This window comes from Monodon monoceros, unplaced genomic scaffold, assembly GCF_005190385.1.
Source record: "Monodon monoceros isolate NGI ecotype Baffin Bay Population unplaced genomic scaffold, NGI_Narwhal_1 Super_Scaffold_13, whole genome shotgun sequence".
Classification (NCBI taxonomy): domain Eukaryota; kingdom Metazoa; phylum Chordata; class Mammalia; order Artiodactyla; family Monodontidae; genus Monodon; species Monodon monoceros.
Genome location: NW_021703769.1, coordinates 74773467 through 74801278, shown reverse-complemented (window position 1 = coordinate 74801278; position 27812 = coordinate 74773467). Strand labels below are relative to the sequence as shown.

General features: G+C 40.9%; 1 protein-coding gene across 1 annotated transcript in view; it reads left to right on the top strand.

Annotated features, from left to right (window-relative positions):
* Positions 1-23201: 23201 nt before the first annotated feature.
* The window catches only part of AUTS2 (activator of transcription and developmental regulator AUTS2), a 1114904-nt gene continuing 1110293 nt past the window's right edge, over positions 23202-27812 (top strand). The window contains 1 exon segment of the mRNA XM_029220383.1: positions 23202-23922. Coding sequence (XP_029076216.1) covers positions 23614-23922 — 309 coding nt within the window. The 5' untranslated portion in view covers positions 23202-23613.

Sequence of the window (27812 nt, the reverse complement as noted above, 5' to 3'; positions counted from 1 at the left end):
TACAAATAACGTTAAGTAATTGAACCACAGTTCCCTCATCTTTTTATAAAATAAAGGTCTTGAACTAGAAGAAATTATATGAACTCTTAATCCCTTCTAGGTATGTTTATTGTTTTCTAAAAGACAAATTAATGTTTAGCTTAATCTTTATGTTGTAAGTTATTGCAATCTTCAGGATGGTTTTATATGTGTAAATTTTCACTAAGATTTATTGACAGACTAAAATAAGCCAAAATTTATAGAAACAGTAGGTGAGAAGAAAAAGAATAAATGGATTAGGGCTTCAAGGGCAATATTTCTGCCATTATATGGAGAAAATATTTAGATATCATTTAAAAATGTTAAACCCAGAAATTACATAAATAACATGCAATTGTTGTGTTAACAATTAAGATGTAAGTACAGATAGTCCCTGACTCACTATGGTTCAAGTTTTGATTTTTCAACTTTATGGTGGTACAAAGGTGATACTCATTTAGTAGAAAGCATACTTCGGATTTTGAATTTTGATCTCCTGGGCTGGTGATATGTGGTCCCATACCTCTCGTGATGCTGGGCAGTGGCAGCGAGCCACACAATCACCAGGGTAAACAACCGACTTTACAACCATTCTGTACTCACATAACCATTCGGTTTTTCACTTTCAGTACAGTATTCAATAAACTACATGAGATATTCAACACTTTATTATAAAATGGGCTTTGTGTTAGATGATTTTCCCCAGCTATAGGCTAATGTAAGTGTTCTGAGCACGTTTAAGGTAGGCTAGGCTGAGTTAGGATGTTTGGTAGGTTAGGTGTATTAAATGAATTTTTGACTTAACGATATTTTCAACTTGCAATGGGTTTATTGGGTCACAATCCCACTGTAAGTCAAGGAAGATCTGTATATGTTAGCATATGAATATATTAATAATAGCTAATTAATATTAATAAATTGTATTATTCATAGCTAACAAAATGCACAAATGTGTCAAATGTGATGTAATTTTCATAATAACACTATGCGATTTTCGCTATTATTATCTTTACAGATAAATGTAAGATAATTTACTCTGAGGCTTGGTGATATTTAATAACTTATTCAAGATCTCACAGACTGTGTGGTAGGGTCCAGAGCCTTTTACTGCCCAAGATGGGATACTACTGTATACACTATTTGTAACTTACTTTTCAAAGTTATCATGTCTTCAATGTGGTTCTCTGTTTATAAATTTACTTCAATAGCTTCATTTCTAAGGATTACATGATATTCCATTGTATAAATGTACTATAATTTATTTAAACATTCTCCCATTTGGGGGCATTTAGTTCATTTCGAATTTTTTACTCCTTGTAGGTGAATCTTTGCACACTATCTTTAAATATTCCTCAGAATAAATTTTTAGATACAGAATAACTGGGCCAAAAGCTATGAGTATTTTTAAGACTTTTTGTATTAACCAACCATGTATTTTATGTTATTTATTTTTCCTTAATAAATTTATTTATTTATTTTATTTTTGGCTCCGTTGGGTCTTCGTTGCTGCACATGGGCTTTCCAGCACGCGGAATCTTCCTGGGCCAGGGTTCGAACCCATGTCTCCTGCATTGGCAGGCAAATTCTTTTTTTTTAAAGAAACTGCTTTTTTAAAATTTATTTATTTATTTATGGTTGTGTTGGGTCTTCGTTTCTGTGCAAGGGCTTTCTCTAGTTGCGGCAAGCAGGGGCCAGCTCTTCATCGCAGTGCGCGGGCCTTTCACTGTTGCGGCCTGTCTTGTTGCAGGGCACAGGCTCCAGACGCGCAGGCTCAGTAGTTGTGGCTCAAGGGGGCCTACTTGCCCTGCGGCATGTGGGATCTTCTCAGACCAGGGCTCGAACCCGTGTCCCCTGCATTGGCAGGCAGATTCTCAACCACTGCGCCACCAGGGAAGCCTGGCAGGCAGATTCTTAACCACTGAACCATCAGAGAAGTCCCTGAGCAGTGTTTTTAAAAACTCCGGATAGTCAGAATAGAGCTTACCTGGGGCAGGACTCGGGTTGGGATTTGAATGATGGTATGAATGGCAGGAGGAATCCTCCTTGGATGCTAGAAATAATTTTTTTAATGTTTCTTTATTTATTTGGCTGCGCCAGGTCTTGGTTGCAGCATGTGGGATCTTTGTTGCTGCCTGCGGGATCTTTGTTGCAGCATGCAAGATCTTGTAAGTTGCAGCATGTGGGATCTTTTAGTTACGGCATGTGGGACCTAGTTCCCTGACCAGGAATCAAACTCGGGCCCCTGCATTGGGAGCACGGAGTCTTAGCCACTGGACCACCAGGGAAGTCCTAGGTACTGGAAATATTGTATATCTAGATCTAGATGGTGGTTACAGCATATATATACATGTATAAAAGTTCATCTAGCTGTACATTTAAGATCTGTGTACTTTACAGTATGTATGTCATACAGTATGTATGACAATACAGTGTGTATTGTCAAACAATCTCAGATTCTTGGCATTATGTAAACCAGACATCTAGGGTCAACTGGGGTTTCATTTTATTCCCAGATATTTTTATATGCGTTTGCTGTCATTTAAACTTACTACGTATAGGCAGTAAACACATAAACACAATAAGTCAAACTCTGGCAAGCTAACAGACTTTTTTTTTTCTTCTAAGTTTAGATGAAGCCCCCATCTTCAATCCCTAACAGCCTCCAGTTTTTTTCATTTTCCTTGTACATAAATTTTTGTATGTATCTTTAATTGTTAACCGAAAATAAATTTCCAGGAAGCTGGCTTTCAGTGATCCGAAGAGGGGGTGGCATGAAAACCCTGTGCCAATAGTATTCTAGAAGTTAAATGGGGCACATGTCTCAAAAGAATAAGATTTTGATTAAACACTGTTTAAACCACTTGGACCACCTTAGAATAGAAGACTCAGATTGTAGCATTTTTCTTATCCTTAACAAAATGTTGGAGTTTGGAGTAACCCAAGAGAGAATAGTGAAATATTCTACTTTTCCTAAGCATACCCAGATCTAATTTCTCTCTCTAGAAACTCATTCTCAGTCTTTAAATTTTGAAAGACAGAACATAAGATTTGGTGACTTTTCCAAAATCTTAGATACGTTAGAAAAAATGTTGATCTAACTTCTGATAAAGCATGCATCTCTCATTATTAGCTTTGTTAAGATACAGAAATCAAGATCCAAGCTCTTTTTGATTTGGACTGTATTGTACAGGCAGTATTTTCATATTGCTGAGTAATTACTTGGTTGCAGGTGTGTTTACTTTGACATTACTTAGATCTGCTTTCATTCTGCCCTTCAAACACCCATTCCTTTCTGTTTTCTAGAACATATATTGTGGTTGGCAGCAGCGAGTGAAACCTCAGCCTCCATCTGCATTTCTCTAACCTCTTAGCACAATAGTGTAGACATTTGTTTGTGAACACAATAGGATGGAATCCAGTTCATCTGTTAACAACTTAGTGATGTTCTAAACTTTTACTTCCAAGTTGTAGACCCTAACATGACTTCATGTCTTGGCTGAGATTCAGAGTTTCAACATACACAGACAGAGACAGACTTTCTCTTCCCCCTACCATGCTGGGCTGTTACCAGCAGTTTCTGGGGCATGAAAAACATCCGAACTGGCAAACTTCAGAAAAAGCAGGCTTTTTTTTTTTTTTTTTTCCAGGAATAGTTTGCTTTATTGTGACAAAAGGCCAAACTGTTCCCCTGTTTAAAATATGCAGTGGAGTTATTTTAGCTTCTAAAATTTTCAGTGCTGAGTAAGAATATATACTGAGAAAAAGGAAAAGAAAAAAGAGTTCTATCAACTCTTCTAAGCTTAGTAATTTTGTGGTGCTCTGAAGCTTTCAACATTGGTCTGGATCCTTGCAACCTTCACCTAGATAAGTGCTTAGCATGTTAGTAGTCAGACTTATACCTCTCTTCTCCCTGTAATCATCCTGGTGGGAAAGGATTCTTCTCTGCAGTAACTAAACAGCCCCAGAAAAAAAGATCTACAGATACTAGCATTTATAGGTCCATCAGTGACAAAGCCAGCTTGAAGACTCATCCCCTTATGATGAAGCTCTCCAGGCACCAATCTTCTCTGGAACCTGGTATTTCCAATTAGCTTATTATTGCCATATTCTTTAGTATGAACAGACAGCCAAAGAACCAGACAATGGAGGAAAGCCTCTGACATGAAAGACAGAGACCAAACAATGCAGGTTGGGGTGCGGGGTTGGGGGATAAGGAAATGGAAATAAAAGTTTCAGGGAGTAGAAAGAAAACTTAACAATGATTAACAAAAGTGTTAGGGAGAGGAACCAATATAATATATTCGTAAAATAAGAATGAGATGCCTTAAAAATGGGACAGAGAACAAGAAATAGTTCTTGGAGGGGACTTCCCTGGTGGTCCAATAGTTAAGACTCTGCACTCCCAATGCGGGGGGGCCCGGGTTCGATCCCTGGTTGGGGAACTAGATCCTGCATGCACGCCGCAGCTGCAACTAAGAAGTCCACGTGCCTCAACGAAGATCCCGCAGGCCTCAGCTAAGACCCGGCGCAGCCAAAAAACATAATAAATAAATAAATATTAAAAGAAAAGAAAGAAATAGTTCTTGGAAATTAAAAGCTGGGAAGCAAGTTCAACAGAAGGGTTTGAAGACAGAGTTGAAGAAATCTCCCAGAAAGTAAGACAAAGAGATGGAGGATATGAGAGAAAAGATAGAACAATAAGAGGATCAATTCAGGAGGTTCAATTCAGAAGATCAGTGGTTGCCAGGGTTGGAGGGGAGGGGGAAGGGGAGATGAATAGGCAGAGCAGAGAGGAATTTTAGGGCAGTGAAAATGTTCCATTATGATACCGTAATGATGGATACATGTCATTCATTATACGTTTGTCCAGACCCATAGAATGTATGACACCAAGAGTGAACCCTAATGTCAGCTGTGGACTTCGGATGATTATGATGTGTCAATGTAGGTTCATCGGTTGTAACAAATGAACCACTCTCCAGTGCAGGGGACACAGGTTCAATCCCTGGTTCAGGAAGATCCCACATACTGCAGAGCAAACTAAGCCCATGTGGCACAACTACTGAGCCTGCGCTCTACAGCCCGTGAGCCACAACTACTGAGACCTGTGTGCCACAACTACTGAAGCCCGTGCACCTAGAGCCTGTGCTTCGCAACAAGAGAAGCCAGTGCTCTGCGACAAGAGAAGCCACCGCAATTAGAAGCCCGCGCACCGCTACAAAGACCCAACACAGCCAAAAATAAAATAAGTAAAAAAAAAAAAAAAAAAAAAAAAAAAAAAAAAAAAAAAAAGAACCATTCTTGTGGGGATGTTGATAACCGGGGAGGCTATGCATATGTAAGCACAGGAGGTATGTGGGAAATCTCTGTACCTTCCCCTTAATTTTGCTGTAAACCTGAAACTGTTCTTAAATATATATATATTTAAAAAAGCCTAAGAAGGGACTTCCCTGGCGGTCCAGTGGTTAAGATGCCACGCTCCCAGTGCAGGGGGCATGGGTTCGATCCCTGGTCAGGGAACTAGGATTCCCGCATGCTGCACAGTGCAGCCAAAAAAAATAAAATAAAACAGAGACACTCTGGGTAGCATGTACCATCACCAAAAAAACTTAAAAAAAAAAAAAAGCCTAAAAAATACGTTACAGGGAGGAAAACCAGATCCTATATAATGGGTTGGAAATCCCAATGGCATCAGACTTCTCCATAATGAAATTGGAAGCTTAGAGCAAATGAAGCAATGCCTCAATATCCGGAAGGGAAATGATTTGCAACCCAGAATTTTGTTCCCAGGTAAACTACCAATCAAATGTGAGGATAGGATAAAGACGTTTTTAGACATTAGAGAATTTAAAATAGTACCACCAATATTCCCTACTGGAATACAAAGAGTTACCATATGATTGAGCAACTCCACCTCTAGAAATATACCAAAAGAACTGAAAGCAGAGACTCGGATACTTGTACACCAATGTTCATAGCAGTATTGTTCCCAGTAACCAAAAATGGAAACAACCTAAGTGTCTATCAACAGGTAAATGGATAAACAAAATGTGGTATATACATCCAATGGGATATTTTTGTCTTAAAAATGAATGAAATTCTGATACACGCTATAACATGGATAAACCCTGAAAACATTGTGCTAAGTCAAACAAGTCAGACACATAAGGTAAGTATGTATGATTCCACTTATATGAGGTACCTAAAATAGGCAAATTCGTAGAGACAGAAAGTAGAATAGAGGTTATCAGGGACTGTGGGAAAGAGAGGGAATGAGGAATTATTGTTTAATGGGTACAGAGTTTCCGTTTGGGATGATGAAAAAGTTCTGGAAATGGATAGTGGTGACAATTACACAACATTGTGAATGTACTTAATGTCACTGAATTACACTTAAAAATGGTTAAAATGGTCAATTTTTTGTTACATATATTTTACCACAATGTAAAAGGGTTGTAAAAGGAAGACAGTGTTGTCATAGTAGTCTACTTGGCATTACCAGATCTTTGGGGTTTTTAAAAGTAGTCAGAAATTCAGATTAGTATAGGATATCTCTTGAGTTTTAATTTGTAATTTTTTAATAACACTGTGTGAGTCAGACAAAAATAATTCCACATTTAGGCTCAGTCGAGACTTCTACGGAGATATATCGGGCTGGCCACAAAGTTCGTTCGGATTTTTGTAAGATGCTATGGAAAACCCGAACGAACTTTTGGGCCAACCCAATACTAGCAGGTTATTTATTTATTTATTTATTTATTTATTTATTTATTTATTTATTTAAACATCTTTATTGGGGTATAATTGCTTTACAATGGTGTGTTAGTTTCTGCTTTATAACAAAGTGAATCAGTTATACATATACATATGTTCCCATATGTCTTCCCTCTTGCGTCTCCCTCCCTCCCACTCTCCCTATCCCACCCCTCCAGGCTGTCACAAAGCACAGAGCTAATATCCCTGTGCCTTGCGGCTGCTTCCCCCTAGCTATCTACCTTACTACGTTTGTTAGTGTGTATATGTCCATGACTCTCTCTCGCCCTGTCAAAGCTCACCCTTCCCCCTCCCCATATCCTGAAGTCCGTTCTCCAGTAGGTCTGCGTCTTTATTCCTGTCTTACCCCTAGGTTCTTCATGACATTTTTTTTTCCTTAAATTCCATATATATGTGTTAGCATACGGTATTTGTCTTTTTCTTTCTGACTTACTTCACTCTGTATGACAGACTCTAGGTCTATCCATCTCATTACAAATAGCTCAATTTCATTTCTTTTTAAGGCTGAGTAATATTCCATTGTATATATGTGCCACATCTTCTTTATCCATTCATCTGATGATGGGCGCTTAGGTTGTTTCCATCTCCGGGCTATTGTAAATAGAGCTGTAATGAATATTTTGGTACATGACTCTTTTTGAATTTTGGTTTTCTCAGGGTATATGCCCAGTAGTGGGATTGCTGGGTCATATGGTAATTCTATTTGTAGTTTTTTAAGGAACCTCCATACTCTAGCAGGTTATTTATGATGTGGCAGAAAGACTGGGATTGAAGAATTCCAGATTCTACTCACTGCTTTAAATTACTTAATAGCTCGTTGGTTGTGTTTTCCTTATCTGTAAAATGGTATCAGTGATAGCTGCTATCTCATTCAAAAGTGTTGGGGTAAACACAACACTGTCATATAGTACAGTCAACTTCTTCAAAGATGTCATACATGATCCTCACATCTGATGTCATTGTGTGAGTAAATTGATAAAGTGTCTTCAGTCTTTTGCTTAAAAACAGAAAGCTACTCTCTCACCCCATCCAGAGAGAGAGTGTTCTGAGTTGGGGGTGGGGGTGGTGTCAGCTTATTGAACAAAAGTCGGGATTTAGTAGATTTCATGGGCTTGTTCTAGTGTTTAAAATGTTTTTTATTAGGCAATAAGAATTGTGCTTTACCCTCGTTATTTGGTAAGATGCTTAGATAACTAGACAGCATTTCTAAGCTCTAATGAAATACAATCTTCTCAAACTCACTGAGCCCCAGTTTCTTCATCTGTAAAATGAGGATATGCTCTACCTTGTCTGCTTGGCAGGGTTGTTTTGAGAATTCCATGAGGTCCTTTCATTCACCTCTTCATTTGGTAAATATTCACTGTGAGCTTATGAACTATGTTGAATGCTAGGAATGTAATGCTCAGCAAGAGACATGGTCCATACCTTCCTGAAGCTTTCAGTTATGTGGGATCGATTACATATGTTAAAGCACAGAGAACAGTGCCTGGCACATTAGTAGATGTCAGTACATATTAGTTTCCTAACTGTGGTGGTCAGTTTCATGTGTTATTTTGACTGGGATATGGGGTGCCCAGATATTTGGCTAAAGTTATTTCTGGATGTGTCTGTGAGGTTGTTTCTAGACGAGGTTAGCATTTGAGTCAGTAGACTGAGTAAAGCAGATGGCTTTCCCCAGTGTGGATGGGCATCATTCAATCCATTAAGGGCCTGACTACTGAGCTGAGACATTAGTCTTCTGCTCTTTGACTGGGACTTATATACTTGGAGCTCTTGGTTCTCAGGCCTTCAGACTCGAGCTGGAACTTAAACCATTAGCTCTCTGGTTCTTGGTCCTTCAGACTTGGACTAGAATTTATACCATTGGTTCTCCCGGTTCTCGGGCCTTCAGACTCAGACTGGAACTACACCACTGGCTTTCCTGGGTCTCGAGCTTATAAATGGGAGATTGTGGGACTTCTCAGCCTCCATAATTGCATAAGCCAATTCCTTCTAATAAATCTCTTTACCTATATGCATATGAATTTGAGCATCTGGTGGGCCACTTTTGGTTAGCAGAACTGGCTGTAGATTTGCATTGGTTCTCCTATTGGTTCTGTTTCTCTGGAAAACCCTGATTAATACACTTCCCTTAAAGTAAGGACCCTCAAATTTACCCATGCATATCCAGGTCAGTGCCCTGAAATCAAGAAGATGGACCTCAGCTGCAACCTGGTTCCTTATTTTGTAGGGTCATATTGCCAATATTTATGGCAATCCTAGGCCATTGCTACTCATTCTGTAAGTATAGGAGTCATTCTTCTGCCCTATAATATAAAACTCCAGTGAGAGAGCAAGTCATCCAAATTATATTCCCCAGAGAAAAAGGAAATGCAGTTTTGTGTCCAGAGCAGAGAGGATTCAAAAGTTTACCAAAGTCTTAGGAACTTAAATTGTAGGCAGGGATAATATTGCTGTTCATCACTGTCTACTTATTTTCTATTTAGAGTTTTATCTTCCTCGTAGAGGGGGTTGGTTTAATAGAGTGTCAGGGGAAATGTCTAGTGAGTGTATTGATTGAATGTATGATGATAAATGTGGGCAACTTATCTCCTAATCTTCCTCTAGGTTTGCCTAGCTGAGGGTGAATAAAATTATTTTGAATATAGCCAAGAAAGTCTTTTTTCTTGGCCTTGGGATTCTAAGGCCATACATATGCCTAAATAACTTTTTTTCCCCAGAAAGAGTAAGAATTTGTAGATGGGCTCCAGGTGGAAGATCTTTCCGTACATGGTACTTTATGCCTAAATGTTAAGTTTCATCATTTCAGCTAGGAACAATTAAGTTATGCTAGGATACTACTTAAAGAAGGAAACAAAGAAATACATACACTGTTCACATATCAAATATGTTCACATTTGACAGAGAAGATGGTCATAATACCTCAAGGGGGAAAAGCCAGGATTTTCATTACCAGGAGCAAGAAAGGTTTCTAAGGCACATCACACACTGTGTGCGAAATAGAAGCAACCTGAAGGGATAGGAGGAATAAGGCTGTATAACAAAGCAAATTAATTTACATCAGATTCCATTTTCTAATATGCAATATTTCTGAGAAAAGTTTTACAGAAGACAGCATTCTTATTATTGTACATCTCCTCCCTTTTGCTTGCTCGAGACAAATGAAATGCTGAAAAGGTTATTATTACTCTGATGCTGTAACAGAAAGTGTACTTCTGTCATATCCAGAGTGACTAATAATGTTCAGGCCAATCCATTACTCCATTAAAATAATAGGGTTTACTTGCTTTAAAGGTCACTTGGGCTATAATGTTGTTATTGTCCTTTCTTCTGCTCTGTAGTCTCATTTTCACAGAGGATTGGTAGAAAAATAGAGGGGATATTGGCTACCACTTGTTCATGGGCATAATGCCACTGGCACCCTTTCCCTGTGGTCCTGCATATTCTTGCTAATGACAGATATGCATGCAACAGGGGTTTTAAAGGGGTGCGATATTTGTGTTTCAATATGGAATCGATAGCAACAATAACAACAGAAATTGACTCCTGGGTATTTTTTCTTCAAGTTAGAAACTACAGTGGGAAATACTTAAAGAACATTTGTAACTCAAGAAAACTTGTGGAGCTTGAAATAAAAACATCATAGGTTATATTAAGCAGAGTGGTAGAAAAAGGTTTTTAACCAGAATTTAACTAAATTTCTAATAATTCTATTTATTTAAAAAATATTTATTTATTTGGTTGCGCTGGGTCTTAGTTGCGGTTCGCTGGCTCCTTAGTTGCGGCACGTGAGCTCCTTCGTTGTGGCATGCGAACTCTTAGCTGTGGCATGCATGTCGGATCTAGTTCCCTGACCAGGGATCAAACCAGGGCCCCCTGCATTGGGAGTGCAGAGTCTTAACCACTGTGCCACTAGGGAAGTCCCTCTAATAATTTTAAATTCCACTAAATAGTTGAACCACATCTCAAAAACTGTAATAAAAAATTCATTCAAACCTTTGAAAACAAAGAATCATTCCTCTCCAGTTGCCTTAGGTTAACCTGTATTTCTGTCCTGTCACTTTTATGTAAGGAAACATATGGCCTCAAACTTTGCTTTCTGGCAATAATAATTTCCTATTGTAGGTTTGCCTTTAGTTAGTTTCCAAAAATCTTACATGCTTAAGGTTTTGGAGCCATGTAAATTTCTGCTCTGTAGTCTCACTTTCACAGAGGGTTGGTAGAAAAAGAAGGATTGGGCAGTTCTCATTCACAAAAGAAATACAAACTTTTTGTTAAACTGAAATTGTTTGAGAAATTCTAAACTGACTGTTGTTGTTGCTGTTTATTTTGTGGAAATAACTAAATGAGGAAGCTTAAGATAGTAAATAAAACACAGGACTCCTGGGTTCTAAGTCCAACTCTATCACTATGTTGCTGTGTGACACTGGCCAAGGTACGATCCCTCTCTGGGCCTCTGTTTACTTGCAAATTGGGTATATTTGACTATAGCATCTCTAATGATATATAATATATAATTATATATAAAATGGAATGTGATATATATGTATATAAATACATCTCCTGAAACAAGTGTACAAAGCAATGTAGTCTATAGAGCAATGTCCTACTAGCCCGCTGGGCTAATCCTTCCTCATTTTACAGTCACACTTGGGCCAACACATTTGGAGTCCTTTGCAGTTTCTTGTAGGCATGAAGAAAAGCATTTTGCTATAATATATTAACTTCTGGATTTCTTTTTCCTAAAAACGCAAGGCTTTGGCTTAATATGTTTCCCCCAGCTTTTTATTTTATAACATTTCAAACCTTCAGAAAAGCTGCAGGAATATTCAATAAAGAGCCATATACCCTTCACTTAGATTCACCAATTGTTAACATTTTGCCACATTTGCTTCCTTTTTTTTTTCTCTTTCTCTACTCCCTTCTTGGATATATAGGCATTGCTGAACCATTTGAGAATTTATTGTAGACAGCATGACACTTCATCCCTAAATACTGTAGCATATATCTCCTAAGAAAAAGGACATTCTCCTACATAACCACAAGATAATTCCCTGAGAAATTTAACAATGATTCAATACTATTATCTAAAATAGACTCTGTATTCAAATTTCCCCAATCATCCCAATAGTGTCCTATGTAGTTTATTGATATTTTGTAGTCTAGCATCCAATCAAGGATCATCTGTTGCATTCAATTGTCCCTCTCTTTACTCTCCCTTGTTCTATTGATAACAATTCCTCGGCCTTTTTTGTTTGCTTGCTTTTCATGATATTGACTTTTTTTTTTTTTTTTTTGAGCCGTGACACATGCTTGTGGAATCTTAGTTCCCAGACCAGAGATTGAACCCGTGCCCTACCAGGTAATTCCCAATATTGACATTTTTGAAATGTTCAGGCCAGTCATTTTGCAGAATGTCCCTCACTTTAGATTTGTCTAGCTGTGTCCTAATGATCAGTTTCAAGTTAAATATTTTTGGAAGGCATAGTGTGTAAGTACTGTTGTGCCCTCAGTGCATGACATCATAGGTGTGTGATATCATACTTGGTGCTGCAGGATGTGATCATTTGGTTGAGGTGGTAGCCACCAAATGTTTGCAATGTTAAAATTCTATTTCCCCATATAATTAGTAAGTGATCTCAGGAATGACACTGAGACTTTGTGGATATCCTGTTTCTCAAAGGTTTTGGCATCCATCATCAATGGTGACTGTAAGGTTATTGTGTTTTGATTGTCCACTACAAAGGTGAATTGGGATAATCAACAGATTTCTGGCAGAATGGAAGAAGGAGAATGGACTTGACCAGAGATAAGCCTGGGCGTGTGTGTGTGTGTGTGTGTGTGTGTGTGTGTGTGTGTGTGTGTGTGATGAAGGTGCTGAGGTAGAGAAACTTTGACATGCTGTTAGCTAAGGTTGTGATGCCTAATGTGGGGAATCCAAGAAAAGTTAACTTTTGTTGGGTGTTGAGCAGAACATACTCTACTGTTTCTGTCTTTGCAATTTCTCTACGGTATAAGACCTAGAGCTTGACAATAATGGGTACATACAATATGATAACGCATAAAATCTCTGTGTGGCTTTTTTTATGGTGAGTTACAACTTCCCTCCCTTATTCCTGCCCTGTTATATTTTTGGTTGTAATATCACTATATTTCTGTTAGATAAGATTAAGGTATTATTAATGGGAAATGCAATTAGAAATTAATAATATAGGAGAAGCAAAAGTTTGTAGTAGATTTTGCAGGTGGTGAAGTGCTTGATTCCATGTGATCAAGCAAGAGTAACAAAGAATCTGAGCACACCTCTGTTTTTATCTTGAAGGATCGTACCACAATATGTCCATATTTGTTTTTTTATGTTTCTTTGATTTATTGGAGTTAATTTTCAACAAAAGCAGAATTCTATACTAATGTGTAGTACTAGTTATTAATGATAGGGAGAACAAACTGAATCGAACAAATTTTGCTATAAAGAGAACTCATTCTGTACAAAAGAGCAAAAATAAATAATGATAATAGTCATGATGATGATCAAGAATGTTAATGAGCTTCTGGAAATAAGATCCTGGAAAGCAAAGGTATTCTAATAATAGTACAGTAACTGGAACCAAGAGCATGGAAGGTGAACTGTGCCCAAGATTACATTTTAAGTGGCAATAATAATCTGGCATAGGAAATGAGGAAGTAAAACCATGAAACAATAGATTCCATGTATTCAAGCAACAGAAATTAAGAAGTCTGAGAAAAGACTTTTTTGCCTTGCAAAATTATACCAGCATATGTCCTCTTTCATTATCTTCAGATTTCTCTAATTTATCAGATGATTCGAACCCAAAACAGGGAGAACAATGTTTTACTATGATGTCAGTGTTTTAGGAAAAAAGAGCCAGGAATTTGAAAAGTACTTGCTTTTTGCAAGTACAAAGATGTCATTGTTGTTGCTGCTGGGCTTCTAGAATAACTGCGTAATTGTTAATTATGAAAACAGATAATAGTAGTGGATATAATTTGTCTTCCAACAGGAGTGCTATGCCACTAAAGCACGCACAATGGAGATTAAAAGAACAACCAACAAAGTGCAGGATATTAGGACGACTTACTTTTAAGCTGCAATACAGCCAAAATATACTGTTAAGAACTCAGAATTGTCTCATGAGCGAATAATGAAATAGCCATGTTTTATTAGCTTTCTTTAAAACTATGTACAAGTTGAACAACGTTTTAAAGCACTTGTTTTAAAAAACACTTTTGCAATTTTCTGGAGCCATGATTTCTTTTTTTCTTTGAGCCACAGTGGTTAATCTGATTTTGGTGTTTCAGTAATTACGTAAATTAACATATGCTGAGAGTAATTTCATTTGTTGAAATGGATACCAGGTGAATATGTAATTAGTGGAAGGTTGTCTCTTTAAGACTTTGTGTGCAATTTTCCAAGATTAGCCACAGTATGGAAGAGTAGAGTGTTAAATTGTAATAATTTCTGGTCAGTGACCAAACTAGTATCTAGTTTATTTCCTGAAAATTGAAGTAAAATGACAATTTCCTCCCATCTTCTCCTACCAATCAAAGACACATCCCAGTTGCGCAGGTCCCAGTTTTAGCACTGAATGTCTTCTATCTAGGGAAACCCTTTGGTTCCAAGCAAACCAGGACAGTCAGTCATGCTAGTACACACATCTCACTCAAAAAGAAATATTATACTTACACAGTTTTATTTATTATTATATTTAACATATAGAAAAGCAATTTAAAAATAAATTTCCATCCATATTGCCACTAAAATAAATCAACTATATATGTAGTTTTGTTCCTTCTAAACTTTATATAGACAATATATATATTAATATATATATATTGATATATTAATATAAATTAATATAATTTAATAATTTAAAAATTTAATAATTTAAAAATAATTTAAAAATAATTTAAAAATAATTTAAAAAGCAATTTTAGTCACAAGGTATGTACAGTTCTATGTCATTGATTAACAAATACATATCCTCACAAAACCATATGTATAATTTTAATGAATCCATAAACTTGTAACATATTTCCATGTTATATTAATTACCCTTTATTGCAGGACATTTATGTTGTTTTCCTGTTTTTTCCCTATTACAAATGATAATGCTAATAATATCTTTATATAATATTCCCCTTTTAAATTTAAGAAATAATACTTTGGGGGAAAACATACATATGGTAGAATCATATTGACAATTTATAAACAGTTCAAATTATAAATATTTTCTTCTGCTAGCTAGTTTCTCATCAGCTAACCTGCTATTGAAATAACCATTTCACGAAAATTCTTGGTAATATGAGCCCATTCTAGAAACTGGCTAATATTCTTTATTTGGATAGTTGAAACAATGTGTTTGCTTGTTCTGAACCTCAATAAATTTTCATCACAAATGAAAATGTCGTTTTCTCTTTTTAGGATCTTTCCAAAGAATTAATGGCACTTGAAGAAAAATGAGATCACTGGGTAATCATAATCGTAGAGAAACATCTACTGTGTTCAAAAATTGACAGAGGCATTGAGGAACACAGAAATACTACCAACTCATTTTTGAGGACAGATGCTTGGTAGGAGCCAAGTTTTATACTAAGTCTGACCAATCAACTCTCACTTGATGCTTCCTTCCTTTTCGGATTTCTGAAGTAGAAGTATGAAAATCTAAAAATTCAAGTCCTCTTCTGTACTATAATTAAAAGACAACAGGCTGAGCCTGCAAAATCTCAACTCAAATACAGAAAGGATAAGTTATCAAATCAGTTAACATTTATTGGGCACCTGCCAATCCTTATCCTCTAGAGTTTATCAGGTGATAGGAAAAAGTCACGAGATGTGTGTATAATAACAAAATAATAGAAGAGTGTGGTAAGTTTTGTAACAGTAGTGTGGAAAAAGGGGTCGTGTCTCTTTGTGCACCTGCGTATTTATAATGACAAAACTGTAAACAACCTAAATGTCTGTAGACAAGATATAAATAAATATGTTATGGAATAATCATATACCGGAATATTAGGCAACAGTGAAAATGAATGCATAGGAACTATATGTATCAACACCAATAACTCTCACAAATAAGACATCAAATATAAAAAACAAGTTTTAAAAGAATAGATTTAGGTTGATACCATTTATGTAAATTTTGAAACATGCAAAAGAATACTATATGTTGTTTAGGGATACTTCCAATGAAGCAAAAATATAGAGAAATGCATGCGATGGTAAGCATGGAATTCAAGATAATGATCCTCTATGGGGAGGGTGGGGAAGGGTGGGGAGGCTAAGGAGTGGAGAGTGAGGAGGACTCAGTACCAGAGGAGATACATAGGAGGGTTCAAGTTTTTTGGAAATGTTTTATTTCTTAAGCTTCTGGGAGAGTACATGATTGTTCATTATATTATTTTGAAATATATAATAATACATTGAAATATACATAAATTAAAGTGCCACATAGGGAGAGAAGAGGCTGCTGATTCTGAATGGAAGTAGCAATCTGCATAAACTTTTTGGATGAGTTGGTGTTGATGGATACATTGGTCCTGATGAATGAGTAGACATTCAGTAAGTCCAGATGGCAGGAGAGGAGATTCTGGGGTGATGGACTAGCAGGGGCAAAGGCATGGAAATGTTCTGGGTAAGAGCTAGCTTAGGATGCCTAGAAATATATATGCTGGAATAAAGGAAGTTAATACTGTAACTGGGACCAGATGGTGAAAGACCTTGAACAGAACTGAAATGTAAAGTAATTTACTAGGCTTTATAAATAGGAGCTTATAATTAGGTCTGGGTTATAATTTATTATATTCTTCATGTAATTCCAAAGGATTGATAACTTCTTCAACCAGGATGTTATCTGAATCTGATTCTTTCAGATCTATACTGCTCTTCAAATAAAAATAAAATCAGGAACCATCACAAGTCATCTACCAAATCCAATAGAGAAATTGATCCTCAGAGTTCTAATCAGTAATAAATACGGAGATCTCCCATTGGTAGCATTAAAGAGTCACTTACGGGGGCTTCCCTAGTGACGCAGTGGTTGAAAGTCCGCCTGCCGATGCAGGGGACACGGGGTCGTGCCCCGGTCCGGGAAGGTCCCATGTGCCGTGGAGCAGCTGGGCCCGTGAGCCATGGCCGCTGAGCCTGCGCGTCCAGAGCCTGTGCTCCGCAATGGGAGAGGCCACAACAGTGAGAGGCCCGCGTACCGCAAAAAAAAAAAAAAAGTCATTTACAGTTTTTTCTTATGATTATCCATAAATTTCCCCACCTGACCATGTCAATGACCCTTTAAGTATCAATAGAAAGGATTGCCCTGAGAAGGAATAGGAAGACTAATTGGTTTTGTGAAAATCTAAAGCTTGTTAAATTTGCCAGAACTACCTTTTCATGTGATCATCATTTGGTCACCAGCAGGTATCTTTCATTGGCTCCATATGGCAGAGTCTGAAGAATATGGGTTAATCAATGTGTCATTCATCAGGGGCACCTGCAGAGATGATGAAAGATTGTATTATTGTACGATATTATAAAAGCAGCACAACATATAGCAAATTGAACTACATGTTTCCTCCCCCACTCTTTTTGTACATTAAAACTGCAGTTTGAAAAACAACTTCCAGTGCAGAAAAAAATTAAAACAGCAGGTGATAATCAGTGCAAAGTTACAACAATGTTACTGCTGATGGGCTACCTGTCAGTTAAAGCAAGCTATCACATCTCCCCAGGAATATTTACTATAAAAAATGACTTACGAATGTTAGAGAGGGACATTAATGTGTTAGTCTCCTTATTTGTTCATTTGGAAATGGCATAAAGATAGGTCCATTAGCCAGCTCATTTCTACCTTGGTCTCAGGGCAGACACACACACAAAGTACATAACTGAAAGTTATAAATGACCAAAACATAAACCTTAGTGCCTTGAGTTAAAAATCAATTTTCCCAATAAATTAAATTCAAACACTATATACCAATATGTAATATCAAGAAGGATGTATTAATAATTGCTGTGTTGGCAGAGTGCAAAGTGCAAGACTTAGAGGGATGTAAAAATTTAGTAATTTAGAAAATCTGATACCCAAAATAGCTACCACTGCATGGAAGGCTCAGAGTTTAGTTCAGTTGTTGAGCTATAATAGTATTCTCTGCCTAGTCAAGGTTGAATGTTCAAGATGTAGTTTGAGTATTAATCATTGATTCGAATAAAAGATTGCACAACTGGAGAGGCTCTCCTGGGTTAAGTAGTTTATTCCTTAATACAGATGTAAGTTTTTTCCTTTGTGTATTCCAGAACCACTTGAGTGTCTTCCCTACTAAACAAGCAGCCTTCTTTGGAATTATTTTTTTAGCTTTACTCTTTATCAACTACAAACTTTTAGCTAAGAAATCATCTAAGCTTCTGCTGATATGAATTATGAATTCATTCAAGCTGCCCATTTCAAGTTTAAGCTTTATCTTTTGTTCTGCCCAGTAAGAAATCTGATGATATGCTATGCTTTATTTTGGTTTACTTACAGTATTCCATTGGATAGTCACACTGTATGGTATTGTGTGAATAAACCAGAGCTTTCTTATCCATTTTACTGTTGATGAGCATTTTGGTAGTGACATCAATACATGAAAAAAAATGAAGTATTATATAGGTACTCATATGTACACAAACAATACCCCCACATAGCATTACATTTTTTTGTTGTTGAAGTGTAATATACATACAGAGAAATGTAATTTGATGAAGTTTTACACACTGAGCACACATGAGCAGCCAGTACCAATCCCAGGAAACGGAACATGACCAACTCTCCAGAAGCCCTATTTATGGCCCCTCCCAGTCATTAGCTCCTTTCAAGGGTAACTACTAACTTCTGATAGCACAAGAGTTTTGCCTGTTTTTGTACAATACGTACTCTTGTGTGTCTCACTTCTTTTACTTAGCATCATGTTTATGAGATTCATATATAATACTGCATTTAGAAGCAGATTGTTTGGGCTTCCCTGGTGGCGCAGTGGTTAAGAATCCACCTGCCAATGCAGGGGACACGGGTTCGAGCCCTGGTGGGAAGATCCCACATGCTGTGGAGCAACTAAGCCCATGTGCCACAACTACTGAGCCTGCGCTCTAGAGTGCACGAGCCACAACTGCGCTCTAGAGTCCGCAAGCCACGAGCCTGCGTGCCACAACTACTGAAGCGCATGCACCTAGAGCCTGTGCTCCGCAACAAGAGAAGCCACCGCAATGAGAAGCCCGCGCACCATAACGAAGAGTAGCCCCCACTCGCCGCAACCAGAGAAAGCCCGCGCACAGCAACGAAGACCTAACACAGCCAAAAATAAATAAATATTTTTTAAAAACCAGATTGTTCATTCTTAGTGATGTATAGTGTTCCGTTATATGAATATATCACCAATCATTTATCTACTTTACTGTCAGTTAACATTCTGATTGTTTTCCAGTTTGGGGGTTATTATAAATAGTGTTGCTCTGAGCTGTTAATAGATATCTTTTGGTATATATTTGATATTAGTATATTCCTAGGAAAGGAATTTCTGGGCCAAAGTATTTTCATATGTTTACCTTTAAGACATATTGCAGTTTTCCAAAGTGGTTGTACCATATATGTAGCATTTGATTGCTTGAGGAATCATTCTGAGGAAGGCATTTCAGCATAACAATTATGAGACAACTTTTGGAGTCACTCAGGCCAAATTCAGCTTACCACAAAACAGCTATGGCAAGTATGCTTAAACTTCTTACAGCACAGTTTACTTACCTGTAAAACAGATATAATAAAACCTTTTTCAAGATTTATGAGAATTAAATGATATTTATTTTAATGCATCTTAGAACAATGCCTGGCACATAGTAAGTGCTTAGCTTATTATATGGTGTCTGTTAATCATTAGCTCTTACAACATAGACAGTACGGAGAATCAGAAACAAATATGGGCAATATAATCCACAAACAATTTTAATTCACTGATGGAAGAAAATTGAGACTCTGACCCAAAAGGCATTACCAATTCCAGTGAGCATTACACTTGCACCCTGAAAAAAAATCATTTAAGCATTATCCCAAAATGCATTTGCAAATTACTCTTGCCAGAGGCAAGGTTCTTGGATGCAGTGCATTACCATCCATTTTTTTTCCTATCAGACATTACTCTTTAAAGACAGGACTGCCAAGTGCTACTCTGGAAAGTCACTAATATTATACTTTTTATTATATTTGCCAATTTCACACCTTCCTCAACCCAACCCCCAAAGTTGTTGAACAGTGACTGTAAGTACATTAGTTGCTAGTTTTCCTTGAAACTTATCAGTATTTATGTTCCACATTCTTAAAAATACTAAAAGTAAGCCCAGATCCTTGCTTTAAATTACAAAGACCTTGCCTTTTTTTTTTCTTTTGTAGGAATGAGCTTGATAACCTCAGAGTAGATTTCAGCAGCTGTTGGGACAATGCCTAAGAAGTTACACTGTGTACAGAGGTACTGTTTTAGTTAATGGCTCCAGGGGCAGCAGGCTCAGTTATCTTAGGCAGGTAATTTTGGAAGGTGGCACCCTGTTCCTAATAAATTGAGTCGGATCCCATCTATCAGTTACTAGTTTCAAGAAATACAGCACTCAATCTACTTCAAAATACGTGTTTTGAGAAGGCCAGTGGTAGACCTGAAAAGGGACTTTCTGAACATATTGAAACTCTTTGACTTACAGATGAGAAAACTAATCATTTAACAGTCTTGCCTAAGGTCAAATGGTTTGTTCCCTGGACACTTAGAAAGCTTGAGTCTCATTCACGGTTCAGTGGTTGCTCCTCTTTGCTCTTGTTTCTCAGCGTCCACCATCCTCCTATCCGGTCCCGTCCCCTACCTCGACTTCAGAAAGATCCAGACCTGGGCTCCGGAAATGGGGACACTGAACAACTGTGCCTTAAGGGAATGACCAACCATTAAATTGTCGTAAGTGCAAAATGAGTGAGGTTTGCCTGCTAGAACATTAAGATCTAAGAAGGAAGACCTTCTCTGTTTTATGGACCACTGTATTTCCAGCACAGTGCTTGGTACATAACAGGCTCTAATAATTGTTAAATGAAGAAATGATTGAATGAATATTAGTTATGTCTGGTTGTCACGTCCTTTTTCTTTTCTATCTTCTTCTAGTTGTACTAACAAAACGTGCAGATTTAGATTCAAAGAGGAGAAATCATGTACAAAGCGCCCAGTACGGTGCCTGATTCATTGTGGGCAATTAAAAATCGTCCGTTCATTTTCCTTTTCTTCCAAGTGTAGGGTACTGGGGGTAAGGGGTGATGTGCCATGGTGTTTCTGTACCTGGACATAAACTGACCTGGGTAACTAACAGGCTGGTGGAAAGGGTTGTCGGCGTTTTTCTGATCCGTATCAGAAATTCCAGTGCCCCGAAAACATACAGCTATTTTACCCAGAGAGGCTGGTCGCGTTTGATGATCTATTCTGGGCTGCAGTCAACTCTTTTAATACAACTTTTTATAAGCATCAGCTACTTCGCGGCGGTAGGAGGGGCAGTGACAGGAAAAGCAGGGAATCCCCCTCTCCCCAGATAAAGGAAGCCCTCTGTGGCAGGGTCTGTGTTTTGCGGGTCTAACAGGTCCTCTGTCTGCGGCGGTCCCCGCCCCCTCCAGCCCCGCCTCCTCGCCCTAGGCCGCTGCAGCCGAGGTTCAAGTTCGGCACCCGGACGCGCGCTCGCTGCTCCGAAGCCTCCCGCGCCTGTCAAGGGCCCCCGCTCGAAGGCTAGGAGGGCTCAGAGGTCATTAGGGTGCGGGGGTCACTCGGCCACGCGTTGTGCTACCACGTGGCAGAAAAGTTTCCAACTCTGCCGTGGGGCCTCCCAGTGCCCCCCAGCGGAGCAGAGGCCCGCGCTTTGACACCCGCTCCGTTTTCTGTCGCCTGCAGTCGCACCCCATCTCGGGGAACCCCCACCCCCTCCACCCCGGTATCCTTCTCTGAATCCCCTCCTTCCCTCGCTGCGAAGGTCGCCCCAGGAAAATACCCTGGGCGGGGGTCTCTGGAGAAGGCGGCCGGGCCGCCTCCAGCTGGCCTGGGGTAGGGGGTCCAAGGACAAGTGTCCCGAGGAGGGCGCGGAGGAGGGCGCTGAGCTGGGCGCGCGGAGTAGACAGGCGACAGCGGCCCGCACTTGACCCCGGTGCGACTGGCGGGAACATTCTGCGGGTCCCACACTCCCGCGCGCCAACTCTGGCGGGTCGCAGCTGACCGCACGCGGGCTGCACCCTCCACGCCCCCACCCGCCCTAGCTCCCCATTCCTGGCTCCCCTCCGCCCCCAGTGCGCAGGCCCGGCCGCCCCAGCGCGCATGCCCTGGGCTCGCGAGCGTGGCCAGCCCCCAGCCTTTTGCTTTCTACACACTCTACAACTGGGGAGGCGGGGTGGAGGGAGCCCGGCCGGCCACGTGATCCAGCCGGCCGGGGCCGCGGGGGCGGGAGCGCGCGCCGAGCGAGGAGCGGGGAGGGCGGTGCGCGTGCGCGCGGCGCGCGCGGGCGGGCGCGGGGCTGGGCTGAGGCGGGCGGCGGCGGCGGTGGGCCGGCCGCGGAGGGGGAGGAGCGGGAGCTGAGCGAGGCAGGCGGGCGGAGGATGGGGCCGTGCCCGGGCTCCCGCTGCAGCCGCCGGGGGACACGCCGTGCACCCTCCGGCTCGGGGCTCTCGCGGCGGCGGCGGTGGCAGCGTTAGCGGCGGCGGTGAGAGCGGCGTTCCCGGCGCTTCCTGGCCGTGCTTCTCCCTCAGGCTGGGCGAAGAGAAGAGGCGGCGGCGGCGGCACACCGGTGTCTCTCCCGCTGGAGATTTCTTTCTGCTTTCCTCGTCGACTGACTCGCCCCCTCCCTTTTTTGAGGAAGGGTGACCTCTTCTCTGGGACTGGAAAAAATATTTTTTTGAGGAGGGGGGGTGGGTGGCAGCCTCAGGGGCTGCTTCTTCTCTTCTTTCATCTCCTCCTCCTCCCCCCTCCAAACCCGAAAAGCAAACCCCACAACTGCTCCAGCATCCTCCTTCCCTTCCTCCACCTCCCTTCTCCACCTCTTCCAGTTTCGCCCTCTCCCCTCCTAATTATTTCATTATTATGCTTCCCTCTCTGGGGGGTCTCGTCCCTCTCAGGTCGCTTGGAAGCCTTGGCCTCCCCTGGATGCATTTCTTAAAAATTTTGGAGCCAGGGAGTGAGTTTTCTCTGAGGCGTGTGTGAGAGGCGTCGGGGGTGTTTTCCTTCGCGAGGGGCGGGTGAAGTTCATTGCCCCCACTTTCCCGCGACCTTTTCGGGCCCGATTTGGAGTCGAGGGGGGGCAGGCGTTTTCGGGGGGCGGGGGGCGCGGCGGAGAATGGCCGCGGGGAGGGCTCCCCGGAGCCTCCTAGTCTCTTGATCAAAGCATTCCGCTATTCTGATTTATTGCCTGCTTGGTGAGTTTTTTTTTTTTTTTTCCTCCCCTCTAAAGGAGACCTGTGTGTTCAGCCATTACTTTGCTCGGCGCTGCTCACAGGAATCTCCGACCCTCGGTGCTGTGGGCAGCCCCGCACTTGGGCTCCTCGCCTCTCGCCCTCGCTCCCGTCCCTCCTCCCTCTCTCCGCCCCTTCCCCCTTTTCTTTCTCCGCTCTTTCTTCCCCTCTCTCCCTTCTTTCGGCCGCCGTCTCCCCCGCGCCCTCCTCGGGGCGGAGGGAAGCCGAGAAAGGGGAGGGAGGGATTGGTGTCAATTTTTTTGTGCGGCCGCGGCCGGAGCCTGTGGCGGGCAGGCGGCGAGCGGGGAGACCCCGGCGAAGCAGAGCCATGGATGGCCCGACGCGGGGCCATGGACTCCGCAAAAAGCGGCGGTCGCGGTCTCAGCGAGACCGGGAGAGGCGCTCCCGGGGCGGACTGGGGGCCGGCGCGGCCGGCGGCGGCGGGGCCGGCCGGACCCGGGCGCCCTCGTTCGCCTCGTCGTCGGGCTCCGACAAGGAAGACAATGGGAAGCCCCCGTCCTCCGCCCCGTCCCGGCCCAGACCCCCGCGGAGGAAGCGGAGAGAGTCCACCTCAGCCGAAGAGGACATCATTGATGGATTTGCCATGACCAGCTTTGTCACTTTTGAAGCGCTGGAGGTAAGGGGGACCCCCCTCCCCCCGGTTTCCCTTTATAGGCACGACCCCCCCCTCCGCCGGCTGCGCCCGGCTCTGCTGCCTCCCCCGCCGCGCTCCGGTCGGTCTGGCTGGCTGTCTGTCTAGGCTGAGGTCTTATTGTTGCGGGGGGGGGAGCTGGGGGCGCGGGCAGACAGGCAGCAGGAGGGAATCGACAAGCCGTGCCTGGTCTCCAGGTTTCCTCGTTCTCTCTCTCGCCTTCCCCCTGCGCCCCCTCCCTGCACCCCCTCCACAGCAGATGGGCAGAAAGAAAGGGGTTCAGGCATCACAACAATGCGCCCCCCTCCACGGAGAGCTCTGCCCCTACTCCTTCCTCCTCTCCCTCCCCAATCATGGCTTCTTGGCTGGTGGAAGTCTCTGCTGGGTTTGGGGCGCCTGTGGACGGTTCTCTGTGTGCTTTCTACAGAGCCATATGTCCCTGTGTGTGTGTTTGTATAGACCTTTCCTGGGTGTCCTCGGGACCAGAGACTGATGGGGTTTTGTGGTTCTTTGCCCCCCTTCCCCTGCCCCCTTTTTTTCTTTTCATTTCTTTTTTCTTTCTTTCCTTTTTTTTTTTTTTCTTTTTTTTTGGTGAAGCTGGGGAAGGGGGCGTTTTCTCCTGGTTGGGAGAAAGGAGGGAGGAGGGGAGGGAAGAGAGGAAAGGATGGAATATCTTTCTGTATTCCGTACAGGGCTCTATTACAGAAAGGGTTAATTGTAATATTATCTGTACACATACATATGCACATGTGTGTGTACATGAGCAATTCGGTTAAAGGACAGAAAAATGTACAATAGAGAGGACTGGTGGGAGGAAAGAATAAAATCCTAGCGGGTATCTGAAGGGCTTGTCACCCAATTGTCCCTCTCCTTTTCCTTTTTTTTTTGAGTTTTCTTTTTTTTATCTTTCTGATTGGCTTTGTGTGTGTGTATATCTCTGTGTGTCTTTCTTTATTCTTTGGGCACCTGCAGCATTGATTTCCAAATGCACATTTTTCTGCCAGCTAAAGGGCTCCTTGGGGGTGGTGATGGGGGGCAGATAGGAGGAGACTGTCCAGGGGTCAGAGGGAAACTCTCTTTACCTGGATGGATCTGATTTGGTGCTGGCATGGGTCACTGGCCTGTATAAAGGTAACCCCCTTTTTTCTCCTCCACCCCCAACACGCCACACATACAGAGCGCTTTGAGACTCTGCAGAGTTGGTCCGGCTTTCTTAAGAACAAAACCAAGATAGGAGTTGGTTTCTAGCCTTTTCTGCACCTGATGTGATGGTTTGAGGTTCCTGAAAGAAACTTTTCCTTTTCCCTTTGGTTTTTGCTGTTATTATGGTATTGTTTGCAATGTTCAAATGTAAGCTTTGTTAATGACAGCTTAAGTCTCACATGCGGTAACTGTACAGGTTTAGAGGTTTAGACGGCTGGTTCTGTGTGTGTGTTTGGGTGTCAAGTTTAAATATTTTTAAAAAGGAAGCCTTCCTGTTAGGGTTGTTCTTTTCTGTTTAAACTGCTTTTTGGTTGGGCTGCTGGTGGTGATGGTGGTGGATGGTGGCTAGTGGCTGGGGAGGAAGGGAGGGTGGTGGTATTGGTGGCCATAGATTCTGATGTTAGTGATTGAATCAGTTGTCCTTGGGTTCTAGAACTGGTGGTTTATTGGCTAAAATGGATCTTACGGAGTTCTTTTGAGTGTTGAGGCTCACCACTTGTTAGGATAATTCTAACTGTGGCTTCAACTTTGCCAAGGTGTGAGGGTACTGTACAGTGTGACCTCTTTCTCTCTTTCTCTCTTTTGCTTTAAAATAGGAATTGAAATGTCAGTACGTGTCCTAGTACATGAATTAGAAAACGCTGCCTAGAATTTGGTTGCTATCAATGGATGGTTTAGGACAGTATTTGTAAGAGCTGCTTATAAGTGGTTTTGCTTCCTGCATGGTTATCCTGCTCTGCTGTGTGGCCCTTCTCAGTGAGCAAGAGGGGCCTCCAGATTCCCATGAACATTTTTGAAGACCAAGTAAAGATAAATATAATTTATGCAGTTGTTTTTGATTGTTCTACTTTTAATAAATACTTGACTGGGCTTGTGATATATATGTCTATCCATCTGGCTTTTGTGAGAAAATGTGCCCATTCTAGTTTCTTTTGGGTGTAAAAAAATTTTTAATTTTTAAAGGCCAAGTTTGAAATGTACCATTAATACCATTCCTTTCCTTGCTGTGATTATTTTTCTGCTACTTTTCTAGATTCAAAACCCAGGTTACTTTGGTTACCTGAATATTACACTACCTTCATATCTGAATATCATTTGAATATCTTTGTGTGGGTATAAAGGTCTAACTTTTTAAAAAGTTTCTTTAAAACTTTATAGAAAACTTAAACATATACAGAAGTACAGAGAACAGTATAGCAGTCCCCAATGTACTGATACACCACCACCAGGTTCAACAATTGCCAACTCATGTCTCATCTTTATGCCATCTACTCATTCTCTCCTCCTAGATGTGATGTGAGAAATTGGTATGTATTTTTTAAGTGGTAATGACTCAAAAAAACACAAAAAACCCACCCAAACCGATAGTACCATTATCACACCTAGGTTAATTAACAACAGTTCCCTAATATCATCAAATATCCTGTCAGTGTTCACATTTAGGCATCCTGATTTTTGTAGGAAAGCTGTAAATACACTTCTGAGGTTAAAAACACACAGTGGGGAATAAAAATCATCATGTATGTCTGGTTCTCTGGGAAAAGGTAGAACTGTTTGCTGCTTATCACGTTTGTGTCCATGCTGGATGGTCAGACATATGTGTGTGGTGATCATTAAAATAAAACCTCTGGTGTCCCACTGTACTCAGTTTGGAAGATTTACTGAACTATCACTAAGAAATGTGAGAGCTTATTAGGAAACAGGCAACTAAACTATGAACTTGGACGGAAATGTATGTTACAGGAGTGCCTGTAAATGTTAAGAATTATTAGAGATTCTAAGAGTTATCCTAAATACATACTGTGTTTTTGTGTGTAGAAATGAAATCAGTTGTCACCACGTGTCATCAAGGTTGCTGCTAGTATGATACTGTGATTAGAAACTAGAAATATTGGCTTGCACAGCTTGGCTTTTAAGCTTATGTGGGTTCAGAGCAGTAGCTAGCTAACTGTCGAGTGTATACTTTGGGTGTTAATGGACACATCATTTGACTCCTATGGTTTTGTCTAGAGTAGCTCATTTTGACTTCCCTTTTAAGAAGAGGCTCCTAACTCATAATGAAATGTCCTGATAAAATTGTTCCAGACTAACTGTGGTTTTACTTACAGTACTGGAGGAAAAATAAGAAACTTGTCTAATGAGAATCTACATTTTTATGTTGATTTATTTTTCACTACTGTTGGTTCTTATTTAAAATGAAAGCTTTGGATGGGGTTTGAGAAGTCCCACACTTTATATGCAGTGAAACTGGCAGAGGTAGTTTCGTATTCTGCAGGGACACTTGTCTTGAGTAATTGTGCCCTGAAGTTCAAGTATGTGATTGTGAAGAGCCTCATGATAGAAGATAAGAGGGTAAGTGAGGAGGCGAAAGTTGAACATGGTGTTCTTTTCATTATGCATTTGAGAAGCAGAATTACCATTTGGTATGGTATTGTTTATTTGAATATTCTTTGAATACAAGTGAATATCCCCAGATATCAAGCCTCATTAAAAAGTGGTTTCCAGCAAACAAAGTATAAATGGGAATGTTGGGGTTCTAGTAACTGTCAGCATACCCAGATGTGCCAGATAATATTACCTTTCTGTCGTCATTTGCATTTCTTTCTGTGTAGTCTTGATTAGGAAGCTATGTGAGCACTATGACTGAAAATTTGCAAATTCATTATTTTCCC